This window comes from Leptomonas pyrrhocoris (genome assembly GCF_001293395.1).
Source record: "Leptomonas pyrrhocoris isolate H10 chromosome Unknown, whole genome shotgun sequence".
NCBI lineage: Eukaryota > Euglenozoa > Kinetoplastea > Trypanosomatida > Trypanosomatidae > Leptomonas > Leptomonas pyrrhocoris.
The window spans coordinates 317,214-339,478 of NW_015438372.1; the positions used below are offsets into that span (position 1 = coordinate 317,214).

Genomic DNA, 22,265 nt, shown 5'->3' on the forward strand with positions numbered 1-22,265 from the left:
ATCAACAAAGCAAAACCGATAGCTGAAATCTGGCGTCGACGACCCGGAAAAGGCACACGCGAACACAAGCAAAGAAAAGAGAGAAGTTAGGTAAGCCGCTTCTACACGGAAGTGTGTTCCGCACCGGACACACGGAAAGAGCAACAACAACAAAAAAAGGTTGCGGTTTCCCACTCGGGCGTCGGGTGTAGTCGCAGATATATAACAGACAGCAGCAATGGAGAACGAAAACAAAAATAAAGCCAAAACAAAGGGGACAGCAAGTGAGAGGGGCAACACACCGCCCAGTCTCAGAAAGAGACAGAGAGTAGCCTACTTTTTGAGAGCAGTGAGGTCAAGCGGGGCCACGTAGGGGTGAGGCGAGCCCTTCTGCGGCCCTTCATCCGTGTCGCAGTCGAGGTCCGAATCGGACTGCCTGTCACGCTCCTCCGGCACCGGCAGCTCCTTCTCTTCCGCCTTCTTCGTCTCCTTCTCCTCCTCCGGCTTCGGCGTCTTCGCGATGGCGCCGTCACGCTTGGCGTCGTTCTCCGCCTTCACGCGCGAGCCCGGCACCAGCGGAAGCGGCACCGGCGGCGTCGACGCCCCTGCAGGCTTCTCCGACGCCGGCTGCGCGGAGGGCTGCCGCACCCCCGCACGCGTCACGGCCCCGCTGGGGGCGTAGCGGCCCGCTGCCGTCCTCGACGCCGGCGCCTTCGCGCTGGTGTTGGCGCTGGTGCCTGTGGCCGTCGTGCGCTTCGGCACGTAACTCGTGTGCTGCGGCGGGACGCTGCTCTCACCAATCCTCGAGTGGCTGCCCATCATCTCGCGCGACTGGTTCAAGCTGTTCGCGGGTGAGAGCAGGCTGCGGTAGTAGGCGTTGTAGGTGGCCTTCGCTGGGGACGGGCGCGCGCGGTGGTGCGAGCTGTACTTGGCACGCTCCGCCTCCAACTCAATGCGGCGCTGCTCCACGCGCGCGTCGCGCCTTTCCTGCTGGACGGCGGCGTCGCGATACAGCCGCTCCCAGAACGGCTTGGACGAACGCGAGGCCGCACGTCGGGCCGCCGGCGCAGCGACGGTGGCAGCAGGCGCAGCAGCTGATACCGCACGGGGCTTCGAGGCCGCGCGGAGACTCGACGACTTCTTCAGCGTGGCGGCGTCGCGGATGGGCGCGCCGCGGGCCGGTGTTGTCTGCTGCCGCTGCCGCTGCTTCTGCAGCGCAGACGTCGTCAGCTGCACCATACGCTTCGGCGCCTTCTCCGCACTGGCCGATTTGACGGTGGAGGTGCGCCCCGGTTCCGAAGAGCGAGGGACGGTGGAAGCGCGCTGCTTGCGTTGGTACGACGCACGACGGTACATCAAGGGGCCGTTGCGGTGGTACTCCTCCAACTCGCGGTGAATGCGCGCCTTCAGCTCCTCGAGGGACGTGTTCTGCGCCGTGTCGCTGTCGTCGACGCCCTCCTCTAAGTTGGGCACGCGGCCGCCTTCCCTTGTAATTTTATGAATCTGGCGGGCGCGGAGGGAGGCCGAGAAGTCCTCCTCGTCTTTCTTCGACTTGGACAGCCCGCGGGCGGCGGTGTGGCTGGCAGGAGCGGTCTTGGCACGTGCGGCGTTGCCGGACAGCCGGCGGCGCGCCTTCTCGTGAGCGACGGGGTGGGGGCTCTCTGCGTCCCGTTTTCCCCCAAGGGCCTGGCGCGCCGGCGGATACGCCGCGGACGTCTGCGCGGTGCCGTTCCGCAGCTGCGCCGGCGGGTGGGCAGCCGGAGACTGCTGAAAGTCAGACGAGAAAGAGTTGCCCACGGTGCCCTTCTGCGGTGTGGAGTGGTAGGAGTGATAGGCGTGGCCGCCGTTCCGGTTGGCGGAGGCGGGCGCGGGTGCGACAGTCACCGTTGCCGGCTCGCCGCCCTCCTCCGCGTCGTCGCCGTACAGAAGGTGCTGGCCACGGTTAAGAACGTCCTCGATGCGGTTGAGCGAGTCGCGGATTTCGTCCAGGTTTTCCTCATTTGCAGCGCCATTACGGGCTGCCGGCGTGTTCGCAACTCGCATGGACATCATGAAAAAAAAAAGACAAACAAAATACGGCGGTTGTCTACTTGTATTATATGCGTTTTTTTCCTCCTCCTCTTCTCAGCTCCTTTGCTTCAATAGTAGGTTAAGATGCGCTTTACCAATAAGAGAAATCTCCACAATCGACTCAGGCACAGCAACACCGAAATAATAATAATAGTAGTAAAAAAGAGAGGCAAAGCAAACAAACAAAAGCTATTAACGTTACCCTGTTTGATGCTGATGGACCTTCTTCTGATGGACGGGGGAGGGAGGGCCCTGAAGGAGAGAAAAATGAGACGCAGGGAGACAACGCTGCGTTAGAGCTCCTCTTTCAGCCTTTTTCTTTTGCGTATGTGTTTCTTTAGATTCCAAATAGAGGCTCTTCGCACGCGCGAGTTGTATAGACGAGCAACGACCGTTAAATGATATGAATCAATCAGTTAATCAATGGCCGTAATAAGGGGCTCTGTTCCACGTCGACGAAGGCAGTTCAGCTGATCCGAGAGAGAAAGAGAGAAAGAAGAAAACCAAAGGCTAATGATTGCAATGAAAAACAAGGCAAAAAAAAAGAAACACGCACGTGTGAGGATAAATGAAAGAAAAACAAAAGGAGGAAACTCGTGAATTTGTAGACCGTTTTTTCTCTTACGCTGAAAACCGTTTCTGGACGGGGACGAAGATCAAGTTGACGCAAATGTGCTGGTGCCCAAAGAAAAAAAAAGAAGAGGGGGTAGAGATACAGAAAATGGCTTTACATGCGTACTTATCTTTCAACTCTATTGGAAGCTTTTTTCCTTTTCCAGGAGTTCCTGTTTTGTCTGATGGCGCAAACTCACAGATAAGAGAGCAGAAGCACGCAAAACAAAAAACCCCGTTGAGGCCCAAACTGGCGAAGTCTACCTGGACGTAATGTATAACTCCGGAGCACCTTTCTTTTCGTTCCGCAGGTGACGCAGGATGGTCGTGAAAGGAAAGAGAAAAAGGAGTGGGAGAGAATAGGAAGGAAAACCACAGTTGGGTAGGAAGCGAGTTTGATCTCCTTTAGTGTGTGGGGGAAGAGCAGCGGCGTTGCCGAGCGCTGCATGCTGGGCTTTGGTCGTCAAAGCCTTTTACACTTCTTTCCGTAGGAAGACACAAAGAGGCTCGGCAGATTCGTTTCGTTCTCGCGTAATGCATTTCTATTGTCACACGGACGGTACCAGGGAAGAAGAAGAGCATTCGGTGGTGCTTTCTTCATCTACTCCGTTGAGTCGCAGATTCATAATATCAGCACTTAAAAAAAAAGTGTTTCTTCATTGGAAACTGGTGAAGACAAGACGAAACGTTAATGAGAAGCGCTAGTCTAAACAGTGAAAATAGAGAAGGGAGCAAGTGAAGCTACACGCTGGATCCTCCGCGCGCTTCAGCCTTTCCCAGATCGTAGGGGTGCATTCCGCTTTCCAGTAGGAGAAACGCGACAGGAGAGACAGCAACTCCGCTACCCAGCACCTTCTTCCTTTGCCTCCTCCCCGCCCCAAAAGGAGCACCTGGATCTACTTGTTGAAAACACTCGTGCAGCTTCGCAACAACGGCACGTCGCCTTGAAACTTAGACAGCTTCACTTGTACCTTGTCCACCGCGAGCTCCAGCTGATACCTCTCAAAGTCGCTCACCGCCTTTTCAGCCGGCACGCTGCCCGATGCCTCGGCATTCGCTGCGATCGTCGCCACTTCCTTGTCGTACTGGGCGCAGTACTTTGTGGTCAACTCGCGCACCTCGTCAAGGGTGAGCGGCTTCGGCGTGGCGGCTGCTTCGTCCACCGCTTGAAGAACGCGGGAGCGAACGTAAACGCGACGAGGACTGCGGATGCCGAGCTCCTCACAGAGATCCAGAAACCCGGTGGAGTATGTCGGCTCGCTTCCCCCTTCATGGCCAGACGCCTCCTCCGTCGTTTCCGTAGGGCTCGCCGGTGGGACACTACCAGGCACGCCAACGCTGCCGTTGCTGGCCGCAGCGCGCATTTCGTACTCGCCCGTCTCCTCGCGCGAACGCTGCAGACTCTTCACGTCATTTACCAGTTTTACGGCGTTGTCGCCGCCGAGACAGTTGGCGAGGGTTTGGAACCACACCTTCTCCCGCTCCATCGCACGTGCCGCGTCGGCCTTGCGACGCAGACTTGTGCGGTTTGCGGAGTCCCGCGTTGCGCTCTTGTGCATTCGTACTTCGCCGTCCTGAGGGGAGAAGAGCTGCACGTGGTCGAGCTGATTCTGTGCCCTTGCGTCACAGAAGAGCTCGTACAGGTGACGGTCCTTGGGAGCAGGAGAGCGCGCGGCGGGTCGGGGCAGTCGGGGCCGCACCAAGGCATCCGCGTACTTGGACAGCATCTGGTCTAGCGACGGCACGCGTTGCGCAGCATCCGCAAGATGAGAAGGCGCACGGCCACCCCGACGTGTCTCCGCAGCGGTCTCCATCGCCTGCCGCAACGCCCGTCGACCCTGCGGCGTTGAGACGATCCAGCGCAGTTTCATATCCTTGTCCAGTTTTGCCCATGCCACTTCCACCTCCGTCAACAGGGCCGCCAAGCCGTCGTCTGCGCTGAAGAAGTGCTTGCCGCTGCTGTGTGACCCAAACGCAGCGGACTCCGTGGTGGTAGAGGAGGCGTTTTCGCCCATGATGCGTGCCCAGTCCTCAGCGGAGTAGGCGTAGGGCAGTTGCGTGGACGAGTCATCATGCTGGTGCGCCAGATGGGTCAGCAGTGCGGATCGGCCGTAGGAGAGTGCGAGACGCATCGCGTCTGGCCCGTTCGCAGCCGTTTCCGCCGCCGCCGCAGTAACGGCGGCGGAAGTTCCGCTCTTGGCAGATGCACTCATCAGCCGTGTATGAGGGGCACTCGTTGCGTGGATGGGGGGCGGGATCGGCGACGGTGCCGCATCGCGTTGACGCTGCGCTTGCTTGTGCGAGGCTCGAGAGCGCATGATGGCTTCCGTAAGCCGGCGCGCTGTCCGGACGTCATTCGAAGAGGGCGCTTCCGTTTCGGTCGCGGAGACGGTGCGAGGGTCTTCAGCAGAAGACGAAGAAGGCGCAGCGGCGACTTGCATGGGCATGTACATGCGCACTGCCCGAGCAGCGCACGACAAGGACGTTTTCATTTGCAATAACTGTTCTTGGTTCTATCAGTTGAATCAGCTCTATGACGTGAAGACTGCGTTTCAATTTTTTTTCTTGGAGGAGCGAAATGGCTTCGTTCTATGCATGTATATGAGGAAGCTGAGCTTTATGATGCTCCGCGAGGATGCCTGCGCTCCAGTCAACTGCCCTCAATGCGAACAACACGAGTATCTCGGAAAGGCCACGGAGAGGCAACCAACGTTGGTGTCACACTAATGATAATGATAATTCTATGGGACAGCTGGCACTTGACGGCGTTCCTATATATGTATATATATACACACGAAAAAGAAGTACCTCGAATAAATAATCTAAAGGAAAACCACCCAAACCACAAGACACTTTGTACTCGCGCACACACGCAAAAGAGAGCGCTTGCATACACAAGTACAGATGGCGAGGGGATGCCGCGGGGACCCACGCTATTTACAGGGCTGATGGACCGTAGGTGACGACTTGAACGACGCGAGTTCCTTGAGAGAGGGATTGAAAAGGCTGAGGGGGTAGCAAAGCGTCTATCGACAGGCAGAGAGGTGTACATGAATCCAAAGAAGTGCACTAATGCGATAACACGTGGCCGCACACTGACAAAAAGAAATCCATCCGTTCAGTCACGTAGGTGGTGATGCAGAGATCGTAGAGCAGGCCCCATTATTTACCTTTTCCTTTCTCGGAATACGGTTTAGAAGAAAAGAAACAACAACGAAGGGTGCGTTTGCATCCGCACCAGCCAATACACGAACAAACAAAGGGTACAAGACCCATAGCAAACAACTCCCCGCCACAGACACAAGTGTGGTAGGAGACGCCATGCCAACTCTCACCTTTGAGATCAGATCCTGCCCGCTGTGGCGGCAACCTTCATATATATATGTATATAAACACCGTGCTTCATTTAAAAGCAGACCTGGATCCGCAGTGAGAGGGAGAGGGAAGAGAAAACACAAAGGTCGGGAAAGCAGAGGGGAACAACGCAGAACGTCGCACTCGAGTTCCACGCAGAGTGCACGCAGCAACCGCTTTTAAAGAATTTCTTTCCTCCTCGATTAGTGATCGCGCGTCATTCGGCGACGATTGCCCCCACCGCCGTAACCCCTGTCTCCCCCGGCAGCGAATCGACCATGAAGGCCGCCGCCGCCACCACCGCCACCACCACCAATTTCTCCATCACGGCGAGGACGACGGCGCATACCGTCCGCACCTCCCGCACCTCCCATACCTCCTCCACCGCCGCCGCCGCGACCTCGGCGAGCATCGTGCCCGCGCTGCTGCTGCTGCGTGTTCATGGGACAGTCTCGCACCGTGTGGCCCTCTTGGTTGCACAGAAAGCAGCGCCTACGCGCGCCGCTACCGCCGCCGCCGCCACGCACGCCTTCATCTAACGCGCCAATCGGCTGGCCCGGCTCTTGGATCTCCCCTAGCATCCGGTGCAGCACACTGTGTTGTGGCCCGGGACAGTCAGGGGCGAGGTGACCAGGATCGAAGCAGCCAGCCCGGTAGCACGTCGCCGTCCGATTAAACGTCGGGTCGTCGGCGCGTTCGACGATCATCTTGGCGAGAATGCGCTTCGACACCGCATCGCGGTCGTAGCGCTCCTGTATGGGGTGCCCGAGGGGACAGCGGGGGCCTAAGGGGCAGAAGCCAGCCAGGTAGTACGGGCAGGCCGTCTCGCGCTGCACGTGACGCAGGCGGCAGCGCGGCCCGAGAGGGCAAAACCCGCGGCGGTAGGCGGCGCACTCCGGCTGCGTCTCGTTCGGCTTCGAGTGCAGAAAAGGGCACTCCGGGTTGGTGCACTCGCCAACGCGCTCAAAGAAGGCGCACTGCGGGACGTAGCGGTAGTCGTACTCGTGCAGGTAGAGACAGTTGTCGCCGTTCACGCAGGCGCCGCGCAGCCAGTGCTTGCACACTTTGGTCTGGACGGTGCGGTAGGAGGAGATGATGTGGCGCTGCGGGCAGGCGTCACCTAGTCGGCAGCGACCGCGCTGGAAGTCCTGGCAAATTTCTAACTTTTTCTCCGTGTGAGGGAGCTCTGGAGGGAGCGTGTCTTCGAAGTCGAAGTGCGTCCCCGCCGCATCATCCGCAAACATCTTCTTGTTATTTTCTAAAAGTTATGTTTGACTTCTCTTGCTGTGCGATTCTTTTTCTTCTTTGGTACTTCAACCCTTGAATGGTCGCCACACGGTCTGGCGCACTCGACACCACTGAAGCAGCGGGTTGAATCGGGAGATCAGCGGGAACAAGGAGGAGAAAAAAGAGAAAAAGCATGAGAAAGATAGTCGAGAAAAGTGTGTAGAACTCCGCCAATAACAACAGCTGTTGGGTAAGCAGAAGAGGAGTTCGGTGTGGGTTGGGATAGCCTCCACCTGCGAGGAGCTGCGCGTCAGCACTTGTCGCGGCCGTACACTTTGAAAGCAGAGTTGCCCCCCTTCAGTCGGGGGGAAGGGGGGGGGGGCGTCGCAATGTAACTCCGCGGCCCTGTCGCCATTCCATACCGTTTCTTCACAGGTCGTACTGGGAAAAAATATTATTTAACGCATCTCCTTCGTTTTCTCTCGTTTTTCATTTTCAAGGTTCTGTGGATCCAACGTCAGCAGGTGCGTAACGCTACTGCGCACCTCCCCTGTCCATTCGTTCCTCCTCCGCAGTCGATGACGCGTCTGTTGGAGCTCCCTTGTAGGAGCGGTCAAAGGCCAATGTGGGGCTCTGCGTGAAATAGTGGTGCAAAAATGCTTCCAGCTGGCGCGTGCGGCGGGACTCGGAGTGGAAGAGGCGTTCATCCAGCTGCTTGAGGGCGATGTTCTTCTGCATCGCCGCCATCACTTCCGCGGCCAGTGGGACACCGCTGTCGATGGGACTCGGCGTGTTGTCATCGTCGTCATCGTCGTTCGCGAGCACATCCGCTACCGCCGCAGCCGTCGTGCCCGCGACGACGTCATACGCGCAGACGCGACGAAGGGTCTGACTCAAGGCTACTCTCACGTCTGCGCGCTGCTTTTCAGGAAGTCGTCCATCGCTGTCGAGGGGCAGCACTTCATGTGCAGAGGAAGAGGAGAGAAGAAGGGCTGCACGCTCGGCGCTTTGGTTGTTGCACGTGACTGCTGCAGCGGCGGTGTGCAGTGCCCGCATTCGCTGCTCCGAAAGCTGCGTGAAGCGCACCTGAATCTCCGTCGCAGTGTGGTTGCTGTTGCCGAGGTGGCAGTCTCGCTGCTCCAAGTAGGGTACAACAACTGCGTCGATGTATGCACACATGGCGACCAGCACGGCCGCGTTATTCTTTGCCGTTGTTATTGCCGCACCGTGCTCGAGGGGTGAGGCTGCGGAGGCACACGACCGCAAAACGTCACGGAGGAGGCGCCACGTGAAGAGACACCGCGGCAGCGTACGCAGCCGCACCAGCATCGTTTCAAGCAACACCCGATAGAGGAGAGCGCCTGCGAGCTGCCTCCGTATGATACGTGCATCGTCGCCCGGCGTAGAGGACGTCAGAGCACGCAAGACACGACACAGCTCGGGGTCATCGTCTGCGAAGGAGAAATCGCTAGAGGTCAACGCCCCGGAAAAGCTCTCGCAAAGGGCAGTGTGCGACACTTCCTGCTCCGCAGGTTGACAGACACACAGTGAGGCAGAGGAGTCGGTCAACACCATGCAGCTCACCCGAACCCAGAGGCGCACGCGCCACGTGAAGGCAGAGCTGTCCATGCGGGCGAGATCCGCGGGTCGCAGGGCCGCACGGGCGGCGTATGCCCCACCGCCCGCCGGCGTCCACGTGTGCAGTCGCAGCGTGAGGTGATGCAGGTGGCGCTGCGCATCGTGCCACAGAAACCACAGCGGGGATGTGTCTTGGGCCGATTTCTTTCCTTTTGATTGCTTCCGCGCGGGGCCGGACCCAGTAGCGACGTCCGCTGAAGACGCAGGTGGCGATGTATCTTCTGTGGGTCCGTACTCCGTGCTATCGCGCTTTTCCTCACGCGAGTGGACGTGATCCAGCAACCACAGCAAACCTACCTCGAGCCTGTTCAGAGCGTAAAGGTGGACCATCACCGTCTCGAACCACTCCCGTCGGGCCGCCTTCGGCACTTGCGCTCGTTGCTTCCACAAACGTTCGTAGTTCTCCCGCAGCGTCGCGGCATAGCGTGCGTGGGCCGCCGAGTTGCCATGTGGACTCTCCGCAAGGCGGGACGTGGCGATGAGGTAGCGGTAGCTGACGGCGTCGAGGGCGCGTTGAAAGGCGGCTGGATGCCGACCGAGCTGACGCGTGTACGCGGCGTCCTCCACGCACGGCACGAAGGCGGGCGGACAACGGTTGCGTTGATCGTCGTCCCCTGTTGCGGCGACGTGCATGGGGTGCTTCGAAACACGTAAAATACGGTACGTGCAGCTGAAGAGGTGGCGCGCGAAGAGACGCGTTGAATGCGAAGGAAAAAGAAAAAGACCGTAGATGCACCCCAAAGAAGAAGGTTTGAAAGAAGAAGAATTGGTTAAACAGTGAAAAGGTGGGGATCACACAATCATCGGCATCATCAGCATCAGCATCATCATCGCAGCAAAACAGCAATACACCATGCTCATGTGAGATGAAACTCCTCTTGAATGTCTCCAGAACCCGTATTGCCGTGAAGATGAGGTTGCGCCATATATATATATATAGAGCGAGGAACGCCTGCTGTGAGAGCGAGAGGTACTTCTTCGAGTCGTTTGGAAGTCTTGGGTCGCGGTTTTGTCACTGCAACGCGCTACGCCTTTAGGAAAAACTCTAGTCGACCACTCTCAGATCAGGAAGGACGGAAGAAGAAAGGAGAAAGGAGAAAGATCAATAAAGTGCAACACAGTGTCGTTACATCCCTGTATCGTTTTCATTTTCCTTTAAGGATGGGCGGCGTCATTTTCTTTTTATATTTATTTTTGAACCAATTAGAACTTTACGAAAGGGAGTTTCTTGCAGACTCAGATCGTCTGCATTTCCATCTCGTGGGGTTGGAAAAGGGCGGGACGGTGGGAAAAAAGAAAACAGCCTTTCCTGGGGAGAGGTCGACTGGAGGGGAGAGAAGGAGAAAGGGAAAGTATACAACGCGTGGCTTTCGATTCATCTCTAGGCGTTTTTTTCCTGGCGCAAGCTCTCAGAAAAGATAATCAAAAAATATTTTGCGATGTGCAGAAGAACAACCAAAAACAGCGTTAGCCAAAGCGCACAGAGGTAGCAAAAACACAACAGAGAAGCATACGCCTGCATCACACGGACACACACCGACACCTACCAAATGACGCACTACCCCCCTCTCCCCCCTCTCCCCCTAATCCAACCTTTTCTATAGTTCCGTTAGGTCCAGCCGGTTTGAGTTCGCGAAGACGATCGAGACCGCACCCCACTTGTTCTGCATCCACAGTTCAATCAGCTTCTGCGTCTCCTCGCGGTCGCGGAAGAGCGGGACGCCGCGGTTCAGGTTTCGATCCCGCTCGCCGTACTCATCCGTGTAGTTCGTCTGCACCGCGTACAGCCGGCCACATGTCAGCTCCATCACGTAGAACGTCCCTAGCCGCACCGCGAGAAAGACGCCCACCGCCCCACCGCACGCGCGGACGTGCTGGTACAGCTCCGGCGGCGACCCCGAACGCTGCCGATGCATACACATGTGCTGCCCGCAGCGACAGCACAGAACCGGATTGGCCGCCTCGCGCTGACACACAGCGCAGCGTTTGTGCTCAGCAAAGGCGGTCAGGAGGGTGGCGTAGACCCGCGGCAGGTGCAGCAGCGTCTCGGCGATTTGCGCCACGTACGCGTCGGCGCCGGTGTACGGCAACGCGCCCGGGTGGGGCAGCCTGGCCACCGCGGCCGGCTGCGTGGTGGCCGTGTCGCCGCCAACCCATCTCAGCAGGTCCTGCGCTACCACCGCCAGCTGCTCGCTCGAGCTCTTGTGCGGCACCGGAAGTACATACTGCATCATACGCACAATCGCCGTGCAGCGCGCCGCGGGGGTGCGGAGGCGGGCGCTGTGCAGCGTCGTGAAGGTCACCGTGCCCGCCACTGTGAAGCTTGCGCTGCTGAGGATGATGGCGTGACTGGCGTCCTCGACGAGGAGGGCCTTGAGGAGGGTCAAGACACCCATCGCCTTCCACACGGCAATCGTGACGCCGGGGAAGTCGGCTTCCAGCGCCTCTGCAGACCTTTGAAACGCCGAAGCGGGAACTGCTGCTTGCTCTTCTTCGTCTTCTGCTTCGACTTCCGCTGCGGCATCGGTGGTGGTCGTCGCACGCTCCGCACATGCGAGCAGCCGCTCCAGGTAGTCGTGTGGCATGCCAGGGAAGACCTGTGCCTCGACGTGGGCGCAAATGAGATGGGACGCCTCACGCGGCTTCAAGAGCGCGTCCAGCAGCAAAAGACAGTCCTCGTCCTTCGCGGTCCTTTTGAAGTTCTCGCGCAACGCTGCCTGCGCCGCCTGCAGCTTCGCTGGCATGAGACTCACCAGGAGGGACAGGAGGCTGATCAAATGGCGGTGGCCGATGGACTGGCCAGCCTTGACGCCCTCGAGCAGGAGATGACTCGAGTAAAAGAAAGTCCGCATCGTCTCGGACAGAATCCACGCCGCTTCGTTGCCCTTCTGCAGCGCGTCTTCGGTGGTCACGAGGGGAGGGATGTCCTCCGACGGGCTGAAGCCCACCGCGCTATTCGCCAGGTTCGTCTGGAACTCCACCACCACGTCCTCCGTCCGATCCTTGCCAGCACCGCTGCCGCTCTTCTTGGGGTGCACGGTGCCGGACTGGAGCTCCTCAAAGAGGGACGTCGCGCCGCTCGGCACACCAGGGGACGCGGGCGCCATCGCACCGAGGGACAGCGACGGGACTGGCGCGAGCGTCGAGACAATCATGTTGCACAGCGGGCAGTTGAACTCCGTCGGTCCAAGGTAGAGCTGACTGCGGAAGTTCCACCGCTGCCACAACACGGAGAGGCGGACGAAAAGCTTCTCGACGCAGGTCTTGTGCGCGGCGTGGCCGCAGGTGCAGAGGTGGTTGTGCACGCCACGGTCGTCTGGCAGCGTCAGCGCCCCCAGCTGCGGGAGGACGGAGGAGGTGCTCGTGTGGCAGAGCAGGAAGAGCGGTTCCTCCGTGGCGGCGTGGCATACGCAGCAGTCCAGCGTGGCCAGCTCCAGCAGCACCTTGGTGAGGAGCGAGCCGCTGACGTTGTTAGCCGCAGCGCCTACCTTGGCAGAAGAGGAGCTGGGGCTGCCAACTGCATGCCTAGACTTCTCCGAAGTGTTCGCTGTGGTGCCGGCTGCAGAGGTGGAAGAGGCGCCTTTGTCTACCGTGGTCTTGAGAACGCGGCTGCGCATGCGCTGCATCAGCTTTGCCTGCCGCTCCTGAATCAGCTTCTTGCGGCTCCGCGCCGCTTCCTCCTTCAACCGCTGCTCGGCAGAGGCCGCCGCCGCGTCGAAGGTGGCCATCCCGGTCAGCACCAGCACCTCTTCTACCATCTCCAGGCAGCTGTAGATGTCGGCACCCTTGTCCGCGTTCAGGTGCGTACGCAGTCGATGCAGCATCTCAGCAGAGGTGACGCGGACGGTGGTGGCGTTAGACGTTGCGGAGGCCAAGCAGTGCAGCGTCACGTGGGTCTGCAGCTTATGCAGGAGGGTGCTGGGGCCGGTCAGCTCTGGCAGCGGCAGCACCTGTGCGGACGAGGAGGGCGTAAAGCTCAGCTCATTCACACGATAGCGCCGGAGGTAGAGCTCCACGAGATCCCAAGAGATGGCATCCCCTCTGTCACCACCACGCGCATTCGAGGAGTGCGCCGCTCCGGGGGTGGTCGTGTCGTCGTCGTTGTCGTTGGCCCGCTCGACGGCCTGCATGGCCCGCGTGATGGACCGGCAGTCCTGCACACACAGATAGAGGGCGGTGACGGCGTGCAAGAGGGCCTCGCGGCTAATGAAGTTGGTGTCCTCGTCATCATCGTTGTCGTCATCGTCTTCGCTGTCACTGCTGCTGCTGTAGCTGTCTACCACCGTACCCCCTCCAGACGACAGACTTTGGTGGGCGGACGCGTCGTTGCGTGGACTCTGCGTGCTCACCTCCTCTGTACACGCAAGAGGAAAACTTGGCCCTGTTGCTGTTGTTGCCGGTGGCGCGTGCGCGTTGGTGTACTCGTGCAGCACGTACAGCGCCGGCAGGAGCAGCGCATCGGTGTGCAGCAAGGAGCGTGTGGTGGGCAGCAGCTCTGCGTACATGGCATCGTCGAAGAGCTGCGTAGGGGGGAGGGCGTGACGGTCGGCGCTGCTGCTGGCGTTGCTGCCGTCTTCCCCCTCGCCAAATGGCGGCTGCGTTGCCCCTTCGTCGACGAGGGCGATGCTTCGGTAGTTGCTGTGGATTTCCTCCAGCTGCGAGTCAAAGATGGAGCTTTGATACAGGTTGACGTGCGCCTTCCACGTCGGCACATCGCGGAGGCGGAACTGCTTGCCGCGGCTGGAGTCCTGCGCGACGGCGAGCTTTTTGACCGCCGCGTCGATGACCTGCGTGAAGCGAATGACTTTGCCGTTCGTGTCTTTCTCGTCCTCCTCGGCGATGCCGAAGTCGCCTCCGCGGACGTAGTCGCTCACGACCTTCAGAATCGCCGAGTGCGAGACCTTCTTCTGGGCGAGAAAGTGCGCCACCGTGCGCTCAATGCAGTGCGACGACAGCGGAGGGTGGAAGGAGGCCTTCGTCGTGTCCACCACGAGCGTCAACATAAGCCGCAGGTAGTGCCGGTAGCCTTTCAGGTATCGGCGGAAGGCAAGATGACGCGTCCGGCTCGCTGCGCCGGCGCCCCTTTTCTTCACGGCCGCGGCGAGGGCTGCGTCCACCTTCGCCTTGGCGCTCGCGCTCTGTTTCGCGTACGAGAAGCGACGCAGAATTTGAATGGCCATGTCCGCCGGCGCCAGTTCCATGGTGAGGACCTGCAACATCAGCACATCGAACTCCGCCACGACGCTGCGACAGTACCCAATGTACATGCCCGCAGCCGCCGATACCCCGTAGCTGTCCCGTCGCCACAAGCCGTCAAAGACTTGCCCCATCAGCACCTGCGGCATCACCAGCGCGTCTAAGAGCTGCTGGAGAGTCGTAAGACGGTCTTGCACGAGGTGCGGCATGGCCGTCGCACGCAGCTTGAAGAAGCAGTCGAGAAGTGTGTGGAGGGGACGCGCAAGATGCGTTGATGATGACGACGCCGGCGACGTTGTCTGCACGGCATCGTCGCAAAGGCCGGAGAGTCGCGTCGTGGCTGCGGCGGCCGGCGCGTGTCGCTGCCGCTGCTGCTCAATGACCCACGCCGTGAGGACCGCGCCGAACATGCGTGGCAGGTGATTGGAGAAGGTGGTGGCGTGCAGGGCCGGCTGCAGTAAGTTGTACTCAAAAACGTCTATCGGGCTTTGCGAAGGCGGCAGCGCAGGTGAGGAGGGCAGCGAGGGAGACGACTCTCCTTCCCCTTCCTCTTCTTCGTTGCGCCCCTTCTCAGCTGACAAAGTCGTCGCTGTCACTGCTGCCGACGGTGTAGGACGTCCATCCCCTCGTTGCACGTTGCCCTCCTCCTTCGCAGCCGCAGACTCTGCCTCCGGCAGCATCACCGCCGTGCCTGGGCGACCATCACGCTCCAGCGCGATGGTGTGACACCGCTGGCAGAACCCGTCCCGCTGCTTCTGAAAGACGGCGTCCATCGTGCGACTGATCTCGTACAGCACTTGAACCGCGTAGCCGACGGCAGCGGCGAGAGGCGCGCTCATGGCCGTGGTGGTGCCGGCCGCCGCGTCGTGGACTCGCGCCCTGCCGTCCCTCGATGCCGCCGCCGCCTCTGCCACGTGCTGCTGAATCGCTGCCATCTGCGCCGCTGCCAGCCCGCCGTTTTGGATAATCAGCAGGGCCTCCTCCCGTCCGTTTTCAACCTTGCAGCTCCCCAGCATTTGGAGAAAGACGCGCCGCCGCCGGGAAGTGTCTGGTGGGGCATCGAAGCGCGTTGCCTCGGTCCACCGCTGCCACATCGCGTGTGGGACCTGAAGAGCGGCGGTGAAGTCGGCGGGTGCGATACCCGGCATCGAGGCCGTTGAGCCCGTGCCTTTGTTGCTGTCGTCGGCGGGCAACCGCATCAACGCCGTGAGGATCCCCCGCATGGCGTTGAACCACAGCCACATGTGTCGCGATAGAGTACGCCCATAAAAGTCCGGCGCGGGGAAGCGCGAGGAGTCGGTCGGGGCATCGGGGTCTGCGTTGATGTACCCGCTAATCGCCAGGGTACCGTGTATTTGCAGGAAGGCGCGCCAGGCCAGTCGGTTGAGGACGAGGGTGTAGCACGCGGCGGGCAGCGAGTACAGGGAGTAACCCATCACGCTGACGCCGCCATAGGATATATTCCCGTTTTGGTGCTCAATGAAGATAAGTCCGTCGGTGGCCACGGAGGAGGTGCGCAGGATGGCATTGCGTGGGCCCTGATCGAGGCACACGCTCAACGAGTAGAGGATGGAGCTGAGCACGCGGTGCACGACGGTGTTCGTGGCGTTGCGGTAAGGCATGTGCGCAGGCGTCATGAGGTGCATGAGAACATCGGGATTGGTCAGCACTTGCACCTGACACTCGCGCAGAGGGTAGTGGCCGTCATCTGCCACCTCGTGTGCGTTCATGCATTCTGCGTAGGTGGCCATGAGGGCGCCGACGGGCATGCGAAGCTTCGACACACTCAGACAGTGGGAGACACACTTGGCGAGAACGGGGCTCCACAGATCCGGCGGGGCGTCCCTGAGGGGCCTTTCGTGCGCCGTAACAGGGCGAAGAGTCTCAAACAAGAAGACAGGGTGCAGACAGCTGAAGGTGTCCGGCAACGCAGCGAGGATGGCGTCGTTCTGCTTCGCCGAGGCAGCCGCACGTGCAGCGACACGGACGCCACTCGGCGAGTTCTTCTCGTGCTGCCTGTCCGGGACCTTTTCTTCGTCGTCGTCGTCGTCTCCGTTGCCGTCAAGAGCAGCACACAGGCAGAGCGGCTCCGTCCACAGCTGTGCAACAATCTGCTTCGCCACTTCGGTGGTCGACACGAGCTCCGACAGCCGGTTCGTCACAGGCGTCAGCCAGCCAGCGAGCCAGTCGTACGCGTCTGCGATCAGCGCGACATCCGCCATCAACGCCGCCTCGGGGTCCTCCGATGCAGTCGAGGCAAGGCCACCACCCTGTGGTGCCAGTGAAGCGCTTTTCGCCTTTGTCTTCGCCCGCTTCTGCGCTGCACAAATGCGCAGGTTCTGCAGGAGCGCGAGAGCGATGTACTGCACGGTGCCGCGCAGCAGAACAACGACCCATTCTCTGTCCTCCTCAGCGAGCGTGTCCACTGGACTTGGCGCGCTTGTCGCCCCTCCGCCGTTGTCTAGTCCGGCGGCGGCGACAGGGCGGTGCTTGCTGCAGAAGGACTCCGGCTTCCACGCCGTCGGGTCACCGCAGTCACACATCCCACCGCCCGAGCCCTGGGTGATGCGGTAGCGGTGGTTCACGCATGGGGAGTGGCGGAAGCAATCCATGCACATCACACACGTCGGGTCGGCACCGCAGTCGAGGCAGCGCACGACCATGTCGCCGTCCCCGCAGAGGCGGCCGCAGACGGCAGAGACGGCCGCCGCGCCCTCCGCCGGCGTCAGGGCCGCTTGAAACGATGCCCCTCCATCTTCGGCATGTGCGACCTGGTCCAGCCACGCACTCAGCGGACTGAGCAGCTGCGCACCGCAGAGCTGCGCGACGAAGGTGAGCGACTCGAGCTGGTGCAGCCCGGCCTCGATGATCTCCTGCAGCTTCTTTGGATGCTGACGGAGGGTCCTGGCGTAGCCCGGGTAGGCGCGGTGACGTAAGATCGTGTCCGTCGTGGCGGCAAGGATGTCAGGGAGGACGGCGTCGTCCAGCACATTTTCCTTGCGGATGTGCTCCGCGAGGAGGGCGTTGGTCAGACACTCATCGACGAGGGCCACCAGCTCTGACTTCTCACACCCGCTCGGGATGCTGATGTTGTGCTCTGCGGCGTAGAGGCGGAGCTGGGCGATGCTCCAGGTCGCCGGCCGGGCCGGATCGTAGCCCATGCAGCGGGCGAGAAAGCGCTTCACGGCGAGGGAAAGCCTGCAGCTCTTGGCAAGGTAAACGAGGTGGCGCGGGACGAGGGAGGCGAGGACAAGGACCAGCACGGTGCCGGAGACCAACGTTAACAGTTCAGACCACGATAGAGCAGCGCTCTGCGCAGGACCATCAGCAATGGCGCCTGCTGCACGTTGGTGACGGGTGTCGTGGGTGGCGGTGGAGTTGGCGTAGGGGTGCACAAGCGAACGGAGATAATTGAAGATGAGGAGTGCTGAGAGGGCGGAGAAAGGGGAGAGGAAAACAACAACGAGGCCGGTAAGTGTCAGAAAAACCTTGAACAAAACTCCAAGCATTTGACAACAGGAAGAGGGGGCCACACACACACACACCCATCCACACACACACACACACACGATCAGCACCAACGCCAGAAAAATCTGATGCGGCCAAAATAAATACAAGAGTGGGCGACAATTACGCACAGCTCCACCCTAGCGAAGAAGAAGACGTAAAAGCCACTACTGTTACACGAAAGATGAGTACCGCGATTATTTTTTGCTTCTTCTTCTCGCCTCTGTGCTTGTAGGCGAATTGAGAGAGAGAGAAAGAGAGTAATATAATGAAATGAAAGAAGAAGTCTGCGCTAACTTTTCCTTTCAGAACGCAGGCTAGTGCTGCTGCGACCGAGTTTAGCAGATCGACGTTTCGTGTGTGTGTGTGTTTGTAGGAGGAGTGAAAAGAAGGAACCAATGTAGCGTATCCGCAGACGTGGAAGTGGAGGGTAAAAGCGGGAGAATGAAATGGAGCGCTTCACGGATAGACACATAGTTGAACAAAAACCAAATAACCAATCAAGACCCTGCCGCTCCACTTTCTCAGAGAGGAGAAATATAACGTGTGTGACGCTCGTCGGAAACAGTCACAACTGCGGGATTTGCTCGCCTTTGTTGACACACACACACATACATACATACATACACAGTTATATATGTGAATCCCTCCCCGTGCGACGGAATAACCCAGTGATCCACAGACTACAACTCACCTCTTCTAGTTTGCCTTTTCCCACGCCCCACGGGTGGGCAGCGTGATGATGCTGATGCTGATGATTGGTGAAAACAAAAAGGAACGTTGACTTCTTAGCTGGCAACGTAAAGCCAGACAAAAAAAAAAGTCGTTTGCAGACCCGACAGGAGTTCCACGACGCAACACAAATGCACAGAACACGAAGACAGTCGTGTGGCTGCCCCCTTGCGGCCTCTCATCTCTTTCAATTATTCTTCCTCTTAAGCCGGTGGCCGAAGAAAGAACATACAAGCATACAAGTAAGCAAGCAGGCAGGCCGTTTTGGCGAAGCACACGACAAGCTCCCCCCCTCCCCTCAAAAAAAAAAGAGAAAAGAACGAAGGAAAGAGGCGCTTGGATAGATGACCGGAGAGCTGCCCCACACGCCCAGGCGAGGTGGAGGCGAAACACGCGTGAACATCCCTTCCAACCCCCTCCCAAAAAGCAACAACAACCTCGAGAAACAAACACCAACGCTGACGCATCACAGAAAGCACAAGACACACACACACACATAGAAGAAGAAGAGACCACACAATGCGGAAAAAACAACAAGAAGAAATAAATAAATAGGATTATAGAAAAACAAAAAGAGAGCACGTTAACATAAATCGATCGTACGCAACGGCAAGAGAGAGAGGGGGAGAGAGAACGAACAGCAAAAGGCGGGAGACAAAACGATAAGGCTGAAAAGAACTTCGCATCAGCGACTTCGTGACCCTCCCCTCTGTCTCATCGGCGGCTAAACAACAACGTCCTGCAGCACATCCACACACACACACACATACTTCGAGAGCAGTGACCACGAGAAAGCATCCGACTGACTTAAAAGCATGCAAAACGCGAGGAGAGCCCACCGATAACGTAGATGAGGGGAAATGACGAAGACAGACGACATGCTGGATCGCTCCATCATGAAGACTTTGATTCTGTTTTTTTTTTTAGATTTATTTGTTCGACTTCCGCAGGTCGATCATCATCTTGTACTCATTCACGTAAGCTCGCTTCGCATCGAGCAGACTCATGCCCTTCAGCTTCGACCACGCGTCCCACTTCGCCCGTCCAGCGTAGTCAAAGAAACCGGGCCGGCTAACGTCCACGTCGCCCTTCGTTGCCTGCTTGTAGAGCCCGTAAAACTTCAGCTGCACCTCTTGACTCTCCTTGGCCGCCATGTCGCCAAACGCACGCGTGGCGGAGGTAAAGTCCTGATCGATGGAGGACATCGGGAGGGCCTTGTCCACCTGGGCAGGGGTGGCCGAGCCCGACGCGCCGCCGTCCGCGTCGTTCACGCCGTTCGGGTAGAGGGCACGGTGCAGCGCCGGCAGCGGGGCGTTGCCCGTCTCGAGTCGGCTGATCAGTGCGCGACACATCCGGCGAACCGTCTCGACGACTTCGTTCGTGTCATCGCCGAGGACGTCGTCTGCAGTGGTGGTCATCACGTCGTGGATCGACGGTGCGGCGGGGGGCTGCGGACGTGGCTTGTTCTTCTTCTCCTTGCTAAAGGGGCCGTCCGTACTGCTGTTGTTGCTCTGCTGCTGCTGCTCCCCCCTCGAGACCTGCGAGGAAGTGCTGCTGAAGCTGGGGCTGCGTCGGTGGTCCGGGCGGTCACGCAGGCCCGTGAAGAAGTTCGTCCACATGAGCAGCCAGTTCTGCAGGGCGGCCTGGGCCTCCTCTTTCGTAGAGCCGGAGACCCAGAGGGAGGTGGGGGCGGCGCCGGCTGGCCCGTCCTCCGGCTCCTGCGTCCACGCCTCCTCGGCCGCCTCCAGCACCTGCTCCACCACCGCGTAGTACAGCAGCTCCACCCGCGTACGAAATTTGTGCGGCAGACGACTCGCACGCATCGATGTCCCATCCGCCGGAGAAGTACCGCCGCCGTCGTCGCCGCGGTTGCTGCCGGCGTCCAGCCACAGCTCTGAGAAGCGCTCCGTGTGTGTGAGCGCTTTGCCCATCACGTAGGAGCGCAGCGGCGAGGACCGACCCGGGACGTCCGCCAACAGCGTCTCCACCTTGTGGCGCAGCACCCGCACCGTCGCCGCATCGCGCACCGCGGCCGCCACCATCACACCAGACACGAGCACCGACAAAAAAGGCCCGCTGAAGCCGCTCGAGGCAGCAAAGTTGAAGTATCCACCCTCCTCCACAAAGTCTATAAAGTCCTCCAGCGTGCAGTCCCGCGACAGCAGCTTCGCGATGGTGACGAGGTGTCCAGACCAGATCATCGAGCTCAGCTTCTGCGCCGCCACTCGCGATTCCACCAGCTGCCGGACCGTCGCCATCATCACGCGGTTCTCTGTCGAGATGGAGACGGCGCGACGGCGGCGGCCGCTGCCGCTGCTCTCCTCCACCGACTCGCGGCACCCGATCCACAGAGCCGTAAACGCGAGCTGATGTACCTGCTGCGGCCGGCAGCTCCACCAGAATGAGGTGGGGGTCGGTGGGTGGCACAGGTGGTGGCCGATGCTGCCGCCCCGCGGGGTGCCGGTGACGCTGTGGCTGCTGCGGACTTGGGCGAGGGGGCGGTGGGCAGCGGTGGAATTGGTGCTGATGCAGCTCGCGGCGAGGAGGGAGCCCGGGGCGGCGCTGAAGCTCGACAGGTGCGGCGAGGGATCGCGGCTGGCGGAGGCGGCGACGTGCAACTTCGGGGTGGTGGGCATCCCCCCTGCAGTGCTGTTGCCGCTGCCGCCGTTATGGCGGTCGGTAAGGAGGGCCTGACCGCGCAGGACCGGGGCGAGGGCCCCCTCAAACACGTCCAGTACCTTTGAGAGGAGCGTCAGGTCGCCGTGGTGGCAGAGGTCGAAGAGTAGGTTGTTGTCGACGAGCAGCGGTGGGTGCTGCGGCAGCCCACTCAGACTCACGCAGAAGTCACGCAGGAGGTCGACGGCGGGCTCCGCGACATCCGCAGGGAAAGGAAGTGGTGTCTTCTTGCTCCTTGGAAGCGCCCCTTGCCACCGCCGCTCGATCTCCAGCACCACACTCTGCAGAAGCGGACGCAGCGCCGTCAGCACGTTCATCAAACAGTACTCCTCCCCGCGTTCCTCGAATAAGGAGTTCTCCTCTTTTAAGAGTTCCTCGTTGTACTCCATTACGCTCTGCACGAGCAGGTCCTCGGCGGGTCCCAGCAGCACCGGCGGCGCAGCGGAGTTGACGTTGGCGTCGTTATTGTTGATGCCGTTGACGGGCGTGGGGACGGAGGAGGCACTGTTGTCACCGGCGGACCGCACCGGGCTCGGCGCCCGACTCTTGCGCACCGCCGCCGAGGAGGAGTAGCGAATGCGGCCGTCGAAGTGGCCAAGAAGGACAACCGCTCCTCCCAACTCCCGACGGACCTGACACTCCAGAATTGGGTCACCTAAAGTGAAGCCGGTGAGGGCTGTTGGTGCTGCCGCTGCTGCTGCTGATGCTGCCTCACCGACGCTGCCGCGCACGTTGTCTGCCTCCGCCTCCCCGACATCCAGCCCAATTCTGAGCTGCACCGGCGAGTCCTCCGACGTCGCAGTGCCCTCCATCTCCTTTTCGGTACGCACCTTACTCGGTGTGTTGGCGAAGCAGGTCATGGCGTCCACGGCGTGCTCTACGTGGAATTGCAGGAGAGTCTGCACGGCTGACTTGTTGCCTGTCATGAGCGCCACGTGCAGCGGCAGCCAAAGATCCACGGCGCAGTCCGCAGCACCCGGCACCGCCAGTGGATCGTCGAGAAGACTAATTTCTACAAAGAGAGAGCGGTAGGCTAGCTCGGCGGCGCGGTGGACGCACGCGTTTTGCAGCTGCTTGTGCATCTCCTGCAGACGCGCGTTCAGGTACACGGTGCCATCCACCGGCGTCATCTCCGCGTCGTCGACAACGCGGAAGGTGAGGGGACTTCCTTCGAAAATGGAGGTGGTCCAGTAGCACTTGGCCGCCACATCGGGCGTGCGCAGCTGAGTGAACTCAGCCTGGGGCGCCTGAACGTCGACGTGAACGGCTGCCAT

At 59.9% G+C, this 22,265-nt stretch overlaps 6 protein-coding genes across 7 annotated transcripts; all 6 read right to left on the reverse strand.

Annotated features, from left to right (window-relative positions):
• Positions 1–312: 312 nt before the first annotated feature.
• Positions 313–2,958, reverse strand: ABB37_06944 (hypothetical protein; the record flags this gene model as incomplete). Its single annotated transcript, XM_015805399.1, has 1 exon — positions 313–2,958. Exon 1 carries the CDS (start codon positions 2,029–2,031, stop codon positions 313–315), a length of 1,719 nt encoding a protein of 572 aa, XP_015656012.1. The 5' UTR covers positions 2,032–2,958.
• Positions 2,959–3,557: 599 nt separating this feature from the next.
• Positions 3,558–5,646, reverse strand: ABB37_06945 (hypothetical protein; the record flags this gene model as incomplete). Of its 2 annotated transcripts, none has more annotated exons than XM_015805401.1 (1): positions 3,558–5,646. In XM_015805401.1, the coding sequence occupies exon 1, from the start codon at positions 4,977–4,979 to the stop codon at positions 3,558–3,560; it is 1,422 nt and encodes a 473-aa protein (XP_015656014.1). In that variant the 5' UTR covers positions 4,980–5,646. The 2 variants fall into 2 exon arrangements, with proteins under 2 accessions (XP_015656014.1, XP_015656013.1); XM_015805400.1 differs by having other exon boundaries at positions 3,558–5,433.
• A 572-nt stretch (positions 5,647–6,218) lies between these two features.
• On the reverse strand, positions 6,219–7,374 carry ABB37_06946 (putative cleavage and polyadenylation specificity factor 30 kDa subunit; the record flags this gene model as incomplete). Its single annotated transcript, XM_015805402.1, has 1 exon — positions 6,219–7,374. Exon 1 carries the CDS (start codon positions 7,257–7,259, stop codon positions 6,219–6,221), a length of 1,041 nt encoding a protein of 346 aa, XP_015656015.1. The 5' UTR covers positions 7,260–7,374.
• Positions 7,375–7,776: 402 nt separating this feature from the next.
• On the reverse strand, positions 7,777–9,551 carry ABB37_06947 (hypothetical protein; the record flags this gene model as incomplete). The annotated part of the gene is made up of 1 exon (XM_015805403.1): positions 7,777–9,551. The coding sequence occupies exon 1, from the start codon at positions 9,511–9,513 to the stop codon at positions 7,777–7,779; it is 1,737 nt and encodes a 578-aa protein (XP_015656016.1). The 5' UTR covers positions 9,514–9,551.
• A 927-nt stretch (positions 9,552–10,478) lies between these two features.
• Positions 10,479–17,585, reverse strand: ABB37_06948 (putative ubiquitin ligase; the record flags this gene model as incomplete). Its single annotated transcript, XM_015805404.1, has 1 exon — positions 10,479–17,585. The coding sequence occupies one exon, from the start codon at positions 17,583–17,585 to the stop codon at positions 10,479–10,481; it is 7,107 nt and encodes a 2,368-aa protein (XP_015656017.1).
• Positions 17,586–19,244: 1,659 nt separating this feature from the next.
• ABB37_06949 (putative acyl-CoA binding protein) lies at positions 19,245–22,265 on the reverse strand (the record flags this gene model as incomplete). Its single annotated transcript, XM_015805405.1, has 1 exon — positions 19,245–22,265. The coding sequence occupies one exon, from the start codon at positions 22,263–22,265 to the stop codon at positions 19,245–19,247; it is 3,021 nt and encodes a 1,006-aa protein (XP_015656018.1).